The 12,930-nt window shown below is 42.9% G+C and overlaps 1 protein-coding gene across 1 annotated transcript in view; it reads left to right on the forward strand.

Annotated features, from left to right (window-relative positions):
- The window catches only part of LOC144783907 (extracellular calcium-sensing receptor-like), a 152,871-nt gene that overhangs the window by 23,821 nt on the left and 116,120 nt on the right, over positions 1-12,930 (forward strand). Inside the window, exon 2 of the mRNA XM_078662647.1 lies at positions 5,429-5,492. Within this exon, the coding sequence (XP_078518773.1) occupies positions 5,429-5,492 (64 nt within the window). The remainder of the gene's footprint in view (positions 1-5,428; positions 5,493-12,930) is intronic.

The following is a 12,930-nucleotide window of genomic DNA, read 5'->3' on the forward strand; positions in this document are numbered from 1 at the left end:
GTTGTGACAATTTAGTGGTGATATATATCAGTTAATTATAACATGGCTCTTATTGCTAAACGCTAATTACTGGTACTACAGTCTTTGTTTTCTTGTGTTCATGCAACACGCTTCGTTTTTGATTATATCGCAATCAGGGGATGAAATTAAATTGTGGATTTTTAAATTTATAAACAATTTTATTGGTTATGGTGACGTACATCAATTATTAAAGCGCAATGTTTCTTAACAATTTTAAACTCTCTTCACAGTAATTTAGCTGACGCTCCAGCCCAATCAGAGCACAGCTTTGCTCAGACACTCCTGACACCTTTAACCAATCAGAGCGTCTTCTCCCTATGACGAGCCTTAAGTTTCAGCGAATCAGAGCGCGGTTGATCTGACGTAAGCAGCTGCTGCAGCTTCTGTCTCTCCCTACACGCTCTCACTCGCAAAACCAGCCCCTCCCTTACAATTTTCGATCGGGGCACTTTTCAATGGTTTTAAAATAGCGCGCAGTGCTTTTAAGTGCATTTAAACAATGCACAACTTTTTAGAAAGTCTTAGAATGTTACAGACTTTACCTAGAACATTCCTAAGTACCTTAGAATTACCTTTGGTACATTTTAGTGAATACATAAAACGAAACTCATCTGTCTGCTTCTCTAATTAGGATAGTTTACATACATTCAAGTATCCACACTTCGGAATAGTCGGCGCTATTCTCACTAAGGATAATTTTCATTTGCCAGTAGAGCAACTCTTACCCTACCCTTCTAACACGTAAAAATATGAACCAGTTTTCCTCTGAACGCACCGCGAAGTGACAGTTCTAAGAGTTCCACTTGAACATACCTTACAAAACAATCACGCACTTTCACACTGAAAATTCCCTAACTTCAAACACACATGAAATCCGTACAGGACTCTCACCTGTTTATAGAAATCATGCACCGTTAGCAAAATAACACCGTTATCCGTACAGGACTCTAACCTGTTTATAGATATAAAACATGTACCCGTACAGGACTCTAACCTGTTTATAGATAATCATGCAACGACATTACTCTGCCCTTCACTCAAGCTTGAATATAACTAATACTCTTATCACAGTGAGTTTTATGGAAGGCGCTTTGTCCCTATTCTCATGCTGCTCTAATTTCTTAGAAAACCCTCACTATACAAGATTCACACCTAGCCCTAAAACTGTGTTGCACGGCGACAACACTGTATTGCACGGCGACAATACTTCTGGTACACGGCGATACCAACAGTGATACTCGGCGATATCACAGAAACAGATTAGATATTCTGCATGACTACCTTCTCATCACACAGTTTTTGTACCGGTACACACATAGCACAAAATAAACAAACTCAACATGTGTTAAAACTTAATCCTATGATTTTACCAACATATATGTATCATGCATGTAACATGTATGTCAAAAACAACATATATAAACCGTCCGATGGCTACCAGAAATTGATCCAGCGCTCTCACCAAAATATTTCACAAATGACACTATCTACTACCACAAAACTTACACTACAACACTAGGCCCATAACAACAATAGAGCGCCTGAATCATGAGGCGATAAGATCTAAATATAGTTGTTTAAACCATCTGCAATAATCAAGACCAGCTTGTCATTTTAGAAAGTTTATTTTAACACATCTAGGAAAACTTAGGTTTTGGTATTTTATTAAACAAGCATTAGAAAATGTCATAAAGAAAGATTTATTCAGTATTAATAAAAAGAGCATAAATCAAGAATTATTATTCATTAGCAGGAATAAGTAAAATTAAGCATTTCCAAAATCCTAACTATCTCTCTGTCTCTACCCTCATCACCTAGAAATAAAGTAATTAATAAAAACTCCTGTCCTCACGTGTAAAGTCCTTCAGCATAACATCGTCCTCCAGATTTCTCGAGCGTAAGCCAACTATGTGTTCTCTGAACCTATTCTTATACCCTAAATTAAGCTGAGCTAACTATTTTTCACATTCCAGCAGACGAATTCTAGTTCTCCATTGGCTGAGCCACCTCGTACCACAGTAAACTGTGACACCTCCTTCTTACATGCCCGGGCAAATTCACTAGTTCATTGTTCATTTAGAAGTCTTGGCAGTTCTTCCTTAGGCTGCTACATTTTGTAGAGAAAGCTTCCTTTTAACCTTGAGCCAGTCAGCTCTGAACTCCCGTGGCACGTTAGCAACCGTTAGCAAATTTCTCCAAAAAGTCATCTTTTTAGCAGTTCAATCCAAAACCTTTCAAAATAAAAGCTCAGAGGCCTTTTCCATCCTTCTCAGAATTATTTTCACTTGAGCCATTTTCATCATTAGGCCTCTTTTCAAAGAGCGTCAATTTTCTGCGCCACCTTCCCTGCGCCACTTTTAAAAGGGTACTATTTTCCTGCAGTCATCTCTAATCTTCATTTGTAAAACTATTATATAAACAAACACAAAGAATAATTAATGAAAGAAATACAGTTTGTTCTGTTGCCTCCCATCATTGCTAATAATTAACCCATTAGTCTAAATTACCTAGCAGTAAAGCACAAATAAAGCAGCATTTTATATCTACCAGTCTTCATGAATCCAGCAGGGTTCTTTATGCACCTATAAAGAATATAGTGACACCACATAGACAAGGGAAGCAAAATAAGCACATGCCATTATTTTAAAAACAGCTGCTATTAGTTATGACATGACAATAGACAAGATTAATTTATTATTTTCCACATACATGAGAATGCAACATAATGCACATTTATGAGCACACATGTTAGTTTCCCGCGTGTTCTGTGAAAATGCAACTTTAAACTAGGTTGAATTATTATACACAGCACAAATTGTTAGCATTATTAATTTATTTATGGAAGTGTGACTTCACGGGTTTAAACAGATTTCTGTTTTCTATCCCGCTCCATCAGGTCACGGATCCAGGTGACAATGCGTGAATAGATCGTGGTATTTTGTGTACCTGCTAAAAACATGCCATTGAGTGGTGTGGTTGTGGTGCGATGAAAGTGTCCAGGGGAGCAGGCTGTGTTGGTGGGCAAGGGTCAAGGAGGAGAAGCTTGTTGGGCAGTGTCCACCTCTAAGCGTTCAGGGTAGCAGGCTGTGTTCAGGGAAGGAGGAAACCGGCAAGGGTTAAGGAGGATAAGCATTGGGGCAATGTCCACTTCTAATGCTCCTAGTCATCTTATTCACTTTCCCATTGACTCTCCATCCATCTTGGGCTATTGGGATAAGAAGGCACTGCTAGAGAGCATGGTATATATTGACATGAGCAGTAGATAGGAAAGACATTCTAAAGAGAGCAATGCATTCTAGTGGATGCTATTTAGCAAAAACTGACCTATCCTAGATGGCCTCCATTTGAGGTGAATATATGATTTCTCTTTCTATTTCAGTGACACAGGAGGGATTCAGGACACAGAAAATCAGCGAATGACTCTTTTATTTCTATTACTTCTAGCTCTGTTTCTGTACTCAGGAGAGATACAGGACGCAGAAGAGCAGCGACTGCCTCTTCTATTTCAATTGCTTCTGGCTCTGTTTCTATTTCTGGGGGAGCACAAAATGGCTGATTGCTGGTAGAGCAAATGGATGCCATTAAATGGGATCGGGGAAGTGAAGCCTGAAATGTGCCCAGCCATGACAAACCACTCAAGGAGCACCTTGCCGGTACATATCAGTCATTAGCGAATATATTGTCCACATGGAAGAACAGATCAGCCTTTAGAGCATCCCCCGCAGCAAGCTACAGCAGAGGTAAAGTCCACAGATCGGGGATTGGATCCAGCTCACTCCTCAACACCATGGAGCACCCCGTAGCAAGCCATGGCGGAGGCAGGGCCTGTAGCTCGGAGATTGGGTCATGCCCCTGGTTGGCAGTCAATGGCAGTGGGAAGCGGGAAGCAGGGATTCCCCAGTGATGTGAGTGGTTGGGGTTTGGTGCTACATCATACCTCAATGCCGGAGCAAGAGGACTCCAGTGCCGGCGGACCCCACCATTTTAGCATGGGCCCACCAGCCTCCACAACACGCCAGGAGCCGTAGCACAGATGCAGGAGCTGGCAGCCCCCCGCAACCGCAGATACTGAGGCAGCAAACTTCTGATGGGATCCGGGCTAGCACGCGGGCCCGGGTAACGACGACCTTCCCCTCGTATGTGTCTGTTACTAATCCAGGGATAGGCAGCATTCATCCCCATTCGGCAGGTCTTCCATGGCAGTGCAGAGCTTCTAGACAGAGGTAAGCTCCAATGCACACTGTTAGGGCAGCAGGATCTAGGTCAGATAGCCACAAAGGAAGTCTTAGTTTCATAATTCTCCTCCTCTGATCAGTTCCAGAGCTTCAAAGGGCAGATGGCATAGGGCATGCAGGGATTTGCACCGATGATGATCCCAGCCTTCAGAAACTCAGAAAGAGTCCTCCTGCTCAATCGGCCATCTTGTGGCACGTTATAACAATTCCAAGCTATAATTCCTGATTGAAAAGGAGTAGCAAGGTCATGTTTTATATCTGTGGAATGGTAATGATAAATCCTCTTTACTGGTAAAGTTGGATTTAACATTACTATTTTAGAAATGCTACGGAAATGTGGAGATTTCTCTTCTCTATAAGCACTGTGTGCCTGCAGCCTTTCTCTAACACACGTCTGGGGTGGGTGATGCTTGACTTTCTGCATTCCATCTATACAACCACACAAAAGGGTAGGTTAGATGTGTCTGAGTGCCCATCTGCATCTTCATGGCTTTTCCTGGGCAGAAAGGGAGAGTAGAGCGACTCCTATAAGTTAATAGGCAGTGTCCTGTCCCCCAAAAAGGGTTGTTTACCCCCCCCCCTTAGTGAGTCTGGATCCAGAGCTGGAAAGAAAGGACCTCTGTGCAGTTCAAAGACCCTTCTTTGAAGGCACCCCCACTTCAAAGGCACAACTGGCTATAAGAACTGGGTCTCTGACCTCAACAAATCAGATTCTTCTGGACCTGTAAAAGACCTCTGTCAGAAGAGCTTGTTGTACTCTACAGGCACTGACACTCTGCTGGACTGCTGATCTGAAAGACATGCTTTTTTGGTGCGCTGCCCTGCCGCCTGCTGCTCTCTGGTCCTGCTGAGGTGAGAGCTGGACTCTGCCTTGCAAACAAAGTGATCTCCAAGCGTTTGTTAGCTTGCCTCTTGTTGATTGAGACTCAGGGCCATCAAAGTCTCTACCCTTGCTCCTGTTCCTGGTTCACTGGAAGTGGACCCAGATACATCGCCCAGAGACGTTGACACATCTCCAGTCTGCCACTTTTTCCAAGGAGAAAGATGGTTCAGTGGAAGGAGTAATCCTCCCCCCCCCCCGTCTGACCCCTGAACAGAAGAGAGACTGCCACCATGTGCTGGGGGAATATTCTTCTCTGTTTTCCCTCATCCCTGTTTTCCCTCCTGTGTAGCCATGATGTGGACACAGGAGACAGCCTTCCTGTCAACTACAAATCTTACAGGCTGTCTGACAAGGTAAGGGACAGTATTAAGGTAGAGGTTCCAAAATGCTGGAATTTGATGTTATAGAACCTTCCAGTAGCCCCTTGTCCAGTCCTATGTTATTGGTACCAAACGCTGCCCCACCGGGCACCACACCTGAACTCCGGTTCTGTGTGAACTACAGGGGACTCAATTCAGTTACCGAGCCTGATACTCATCCCATCCCCCAGGCTGATGAGCTGATTGGCCGGTTAAGGGCTGCCCAGTACTTGAGTACCTTTGATATTGCATCAGAATACTGGCAGATTGACCTATCAGAGGGAGCAAATGAGAGGTTAGCCTTTTCCACTCCAGAGGGCCACTGACAGTTTAGGGTGATGCCATTGCCACTTTCCAGAGGATGATGAACTATTTTCTTGCTGGAATGGAGGCCTTCAGTGCTGCATATCTGAATGACATATCTGTATCAGTAGGAGCTGGTAGATCCACCTTTTTCACCATCAGGAAATGCTTCAGGATGTATGGTAGGCTGTCCTGGCCATCAAGGCCAGTAAGTGCCAGATAGGACAGGGATCTGTAGTGTACTTGGGCCACCTGGTGGTCAGGGGTAAGGTGCAGCTCCTTCAAGCCAAGATAGAGACTATCGTGGCCTGGGAGCCCCCTGAAACCCTGACTGAGGTCCGAGTATTCATGGGTCTCACTAGGTGCTATAGGAGGGATATGGCACCATTGTTACCCCCTTGACAGAGCTGACTTCTAAGGAGCAGCCCATGAATGTGATTTGGACAGAGGTATGCCAAAAAGCATTTGACTCTCAAAAACAGGCCATGTGCACATCCCCTGTGCTAAGGACCCTGACTTTTCCAATGAATCGAGGGGCTCATTTACAAGCTCCCTGTGGCACATTTGCACTGCTGGAACGTCACTTTTGTGATGTACCATAAGTGCAGTGTGCAGACCCATATCTATGAATCTATGCAGAGCCACTTTGCTTGGAATTTCATGGCCTTGTACATATGGAGTAAAGCAACGCACCTCGAGTCGCTGCGTTGCCTTAAACTGTGACATGGAGGTGTTCAATGGGCATTGCGGTTGGTTGTCCCACAAAACACCTGTGGAGTTTTCCGCTGCTACAGATTTACTGAATCAGTTAACCCTGGGGCAGCACCAAAACCTTATGCCTCTCCAGAGCAGGCGTAACGAGGAGAAATGTTTTCATTTCTCCTCGTCATGTCCTCTTTCCATGTGTGCTGCATTCTGCAACATATGTAGAATGAGGAAACAGCCTCCATTGTCCCTTCCTGCACAAAAGCAATCATGCCAACAATGCAGACATCCTTGCACCACGGCGCAAGGGTGCCTATATTGACTCTTGGCTGCAAAATGTGTGCCAGTGCTGGCTAAATCGAAAGGAATGCACCATATCTTGTAAATATGGTGCATTCATGCTCTTTCAATTTGGCACAGGACATCGCAGCAAAAAGAACTGCGGCTCTGACCTATGCCAGTTCTTTGTAAATGAGGCCCTTATTGTACAAACAGATGCCTCAGAGCATGGTATACAGGTAGTACCTTCACAACTTAATGAGGAGGGCCTAGATCAACCTGTTACCTTCATCTCCAGTAGGTTAATGCCCAGGGAACAAAGGTGGAATGCTATAGAAAGAAAACCTTTTTCTGTGGTCTGGGCACTGTAGAAGTTGAGACCATACCTGTTTCGGACTTTCTTCCTGATTCAGACGGACCACAGGCACCTCAGGTGGCTCATGTAAATGAGGAGAGATGAATCCAAAACTGTTGAGGTGGCCCATTTCCCTACAGGGGATGGACTTCAGGGTGGAACACAGACCATGGGTAGACAATACCAATGCTGATGGTCTATGAACGTTTTTCCGCCTTAGTGATGATGAGATCTCCCTAGAGGTTGGGCAGCTCTCCACACTTTCAGCTGGAGGAAATGTATTAGACCTATCATCCTTAGGGTGGTCTTCCCTCAAACTGTTTGCCTGCTTATGTCCTCTTTTTGCTGATTCTTTTGTTGGCCTTTTGACTATGAGCACTTTACCACTGCTAACCAGTTGCTAAAGTGCATGGGCTTCTGCCCTAAACACAGTGACGTTTGGTTTACACATAATTTATATATTTGATTTACTTGCAAATCCCTTGTAAATTGGTATACCATATACACAGGGCCTGTAAATTAAATGCTACTAGTGGACATTCAGGGCTGATTGAGCCACCCACATAGGTAGCCCTTTAAACGTGCCTATGGTCTGCCAATGCAGAACCTGTGGGTGCAGTTGTACTGCCACTTTGAACTGGCATTTAAATCCTGTTGCCAAGCCTTAAACGCCCCTTTTATTATACATAAGTCATCCCTAGGGTAGGCCCTAGGTAGCCCATAGTGCAGTTGCTGTGTAAATAAAAGGTAGGACATGCACTTTTAAATTGTGCATGTCCAGTAATGAAAAACACCAACATTTGTTTTTATTTACTGTGAGGCCTACTGCACACATAGGTTAACATTGGTAATTGTTTAATACACTTTTAAGCTATAATTCCTGATTGGGAAGGATGAGCTTTATCATTTTTTGTATCTTTGGAATGGTTACAAGTAATCCCCTTTGCTGATAAAGTTAGATTTAATATTACTATTTTAGAAATGCCACTTTTAGAAAGTGCAAATTATGTGGCACATAAATTGCAACGTATATTAGTGGATTTTGGGACAGACCACGATTCAGTTTGCACGCTACAACACAACCAGGAACAACAAATTATAATATATACAAAAACAGGAGTGCATTCTATCATTTTTCTGCATGTGTACTTTTAGAAAGAGGCCATTTCTCCTATCTTACAGGTCTGTGTGCCTGCAGCCAGTTTCCAACACACATCTGTGGTGGGTGACAGCTATACTTTGTGCATTCTCTCTAGACAGCCACAAACACTGGAAGGATATGTGTGCCCGCGTACTCCTCTGCATTCTGATGGCTTGACCTGGGCAGGAAGGTAGGGAGGGGTTGACACTTACAAATGATGAGGCCGTGCCCTATCCCCACCCAAAGGGCTGATCACCCCCTGCTGATAGTCTGGAACCAGGCCTGGGAAGAAAGGACCTCTCTGCCCTTCAAAGACCCTTCTTTGAAGTCACCACCACTTCAAAGGCACAACTGGGTGTAAGTACTGGGCCTTTGCCCCCACCAGAGCAGACACCACTGGACCTGTGAAGAACTCTGCCAGGAGTACGGAATGCCGTGCTGCTACAAGGACTGCCACTCTGCTGGACTGCTGCTGAGAAAGAATTGCTTTTCTGCCGTGCTGTGCTGACCTGCTGCCTGCCACCCCCTGCCCTGCTGAACCAATTTAACTTGAATCTAGAGTGACTTCAATGGCATGCTAGCTTGCACCCTGTTCTGAAGTCTCAGGGTCATCAAAGTCTTCCTACAATCCTGCAACAGCAACTGGACTCTGCTATCTGTGAGCCATGCCCTGCTAAGTGGTGCCAATTCAGTCCTGGACTCGTTAAAGTGAGGTATGCTGTGCAGCTCTTGACACTGATGCATCGCCACTGTTGCGCATTTCACCTAACAATGGCACATCGCCCATCGTCATCGGTGCTTGACGCCGATGCTTACCCGAGTGTGCATTTCGAAGATGATGCATCACCTATAGATCACTCGGATTGACGAGGACGCATCTCCTCACAGCTCCTCGCATCTCTTCCTCAACGTTGGTGCAAACCCCATCCAAAGATACAGTTTTAGCGGCCAAGGCTGGTCTCTTTATCCGACCCACTTTCCATCGTGGTGAGCTTGAAGATCAGGATTTACCCGGATCAAGCATGATAAGATACCCCTGGTTGGTGCTTTAAGATTCCTAGCACTATATTTTAAAATATTCTTTAAAGATTCAAACTCCGGTTTACCTTGTGGGATTGTTGTCTTTTTGGCCAGGTTGTATTAAAGAAATTAATGTCTATTTTTCTAAAGTCGTGTGGATTCTTTTTGAGGTCTTTTTATTGTGTACTGTGTTTGTGTTTGTTGCACAAATACTTTACACAATGCCTATTTTGATAAGCCTGACTGCTATGAGCCAAGCTACCAGAGGATAAGCACACATTATCTTTTAGTGAGTATCTAGCTTACCTTGACTAGCATTGTGTTTCCTACTTGAAAAGGGTTCATATGTTTGCCAACCAGAAACACAATTTCTAGAAAGATGTACCTGTACATTCTACATTGTGTGCAAGATACCCTATTGCAGTGGGTTGATATATGGGTTGGAAAGATACCGTACTAATGGATAACTGGATGAGAATATATCTGCTTATAAATTGGGCAGGTTCTCCACAACCTTTAAAGTACACATATTGGTGTGCAAATTACCCTTTAGAGAAGTGATCGATAAGGAGCAATTTTCATCTTCTAACTAGTATTGGATTCTCATCCCTACACATCTGCCAGTTCAGACTCACATCTGGGCAGGCGATGATTGCTACCCATGTAATGTGCCAATCCTCTGCTGGCACTAGCAAGTGATTATATGCTGGAGCAAGGGTTGAACCATCAAGGGACCGAGACAGGTAATTATTGAGCAGCCTTTTCCATGATTGTTTACCGTCCTAGGAAAAAATATGGTATATAAGATGACATCCTAGATGGGGACTTTACTTCACTTTGCACACAGACACACAACGCTTTGTCTTTACACGTGATGATGCATGTATCCGTCTTTGAGGTCTCAGTAAGTGTATTTTGTCTCAAAATTGTTATTACTATTTTTCAAGTAAAATATATTTTCTGCTCAAAAGGGATGTGTTATGCTAGGCCATGGAACTCGTTTTCCCTCTATTTAAGATTTTAATCAGATCCTATTTACAGAAGCATGTTAAATTTTGACCACTATACATGGAAAAGGTATTTGGTTTGAAAAAGCACAAATAAGGGCAACATGTTATGCCAGGGAAGAGTTGAATTATAAGGGAATGGATATCCAATGGGGGTTATTTTTCTTCGAGAATGCGCGCATGGTTGTGTCCCCTGAATATTGAAACCCCAATATTGATGGGACACTCATTTTAACGATACAAAAGGGGATGATGGACGGAGCGCTTGAACAAATCAAACACTCACCCCCAGTCAACTGATCTGGGTTTAATCCATCACCATTCATTAGTTCACTCAGCCACCCCAGTTCAAACATGGCTATATGCAAATCAGTCTGACCCTGTGCCTTGTGGGAACAGTCCAGCCCGAACTGCCAAGCCATGTCTTCCCTGGACCGGAAACAAGCATCCTGGGACCGGTTTCGGATTCATAACCCTCATCAGCCAGGCTATCTTGAATCCAGTGGCCAAGTGAACAAAGGACTCACGTCTGAGCATACCCTGCCACACTTAGGGCGAACAAAGCGATACAAAAGGGGATGATGGACGGAGCGTTTGAGCAAATCAAACACTCACCCCCAGTCAACTGATCTGGGTTTAATCCATCACCATTCTTTAGTGCACTCAGCCACCCCAGTTCAAACACTCATTTTAACAACAAAAAAAATCATTGACAAGTCAAGATTTCCTATGCCTCATTCCACGTACCTGCACATATGTGGTACATATAGCTTCAAGATACATAGAAATGGATTTGGGAATAGTAATCTACACTTCCCTGTATGCATTTACTTTCAATATGCTGTCCTCTGTATTCTTGTACCACAATATTGTTGGTGCTGACATTCCGTGGTACAATCAGTACCTAAAAGAGGATTTTGGAGAACCTGTTAACGTGAATGAATTGAGCATTTGAAAATTCAGAAAGTCTCAAATCAGCCTCAGAGGAACAGAAAGAAGCCCAGGCACAGAAGAACATAATAAAAAGAAACTGAAATGAAGACCTTATTTATTCATCCACAAAATGCTTCCTTGCCTCATCATGGAGAGAAAGCGCTACATAAATGCTAAAGGTATTGCAATACAATATATAAGGCAAAAGCTTACTTAAACTAATAATATTTCGTTTTTGAAGTTCATCATTTCCTCTCTGTTTCGTGTGTCTCCCACTTGATACACTCAGTAACATTCACATTCCCTTGTAAGTAGGCTCGCGGGTGAGCCCTGTTTTTTTGTTATGTTATTGCGTTTGTGGTTTTCATCAGTTTACTGTTATCCTTAGCGCAGGAGAAGTATGTTTGCACAGCACAATTCTATGCCCTGTGCAACATCTGTTGACTGCGCCAATTCTTGTTTCTTTGGTTAATTCTGTGGGAAAATCAGTAATAAAATTAGTCAGTTACTGTTTGTCACTGACATATTTGCAGTTTGTCCACAATTCCTCGCTGCTGCAATTTTCTAAGGTAATTTCTGTAATGCATGTTTTGAAATATCCAAACAGAATAGAATTAATCCTCATTGTCCGGCACACCAGCAAGTGCATTTAGCAATTGCAGAGACACAATTCGACCAAGAGAAATGCAAAAAGCTTGTAATTACAAAGAGACTAATCGTTCATTGATCCCAATTTGCAGACCCCGTGCCCTAATCTGCCAGAAAAAAACTTCAGAAGTAAAAATTGCTGAAAATTAAAGTTCTTAATACATCAGTTCACAATTTGACTTTGCGAAAAATAAATCGCATTTTCATTCAGCCCCACTGTCTAACAAACGTATGGAGTGTTTGTCCAAGCACCAATAAGGTGTACACAATTTCGGAGAAGTTTTCTGTGTGAAACACTTTCCAGACGGGTTTTCAGAGGTGGGTGAACTGAATTCTTATCACATGTTGTAGTGTAGTTCCTATCATCCCAATAGGCTCTGCGCATTGGAATAATACCTACAGCAGTAAAGGCCTAGGCCAGACGTTAACTAAGTCTACTACTGTCGATACTAGACTTAAAGTTTTGGGTTTGCCAGCTTAGCTCAGAGTTCACTAGAAACTTTCTCGAATGTTCAAGGAGGACTTAACTTCCCTGATTAGACAAGAAGGGATTTAGTTTCTGACAACCATAGAACATGACAACTTTGCTCTCCCCTAATCAAGAGTAAATCTCGAGAGTCGTGTGAACAAAAGGCAATTTATTTTACTCAGTCAGTACGTGCATTCTTAGTCTCATCAGAATGAAGAGAAAAGGAAGAGACGGGCGTGTTCAATAAAAAGGTGTTATTTATTGATCAGTCTCTTTTCTCATACAAGAGAAATGGATCGATATTATTGCAATACTTATAGCTAAGTAAAGTGCATACATTAAAAGCAATAGTATAAAATAATACTGTAAAAACATTGATATGGTTTCTAAGCCATAAGATGTTTTAAAATGAATAAAATATATTACATACACATATACATTTGACTAAACGTACTCAACTGGTGTTTCTAGATACGCCTACCCCGTGTACCTGACCTAAGTCTAATACGTGGGCGGGAGTAGAAAATTACAGTTTAAGTTAAGTTTGTTTTTGCCAAGTGAATAACTAAAGA

Source organism: Lissotriton helveticus, chromosome 10 (assembly GCF_964261635.1).
Source record: "Lissotriton helveticus chromosome 10, aLisHel1.1, whole genome shotgun sequence".
Classification (NCBI taxonomy): domain Eukaryota; kingdom Metazoa; phylum Chordata; class Amphibia; order Caudata; family Salamandridae; genus Lissotriton; species Lissotriton helveticus.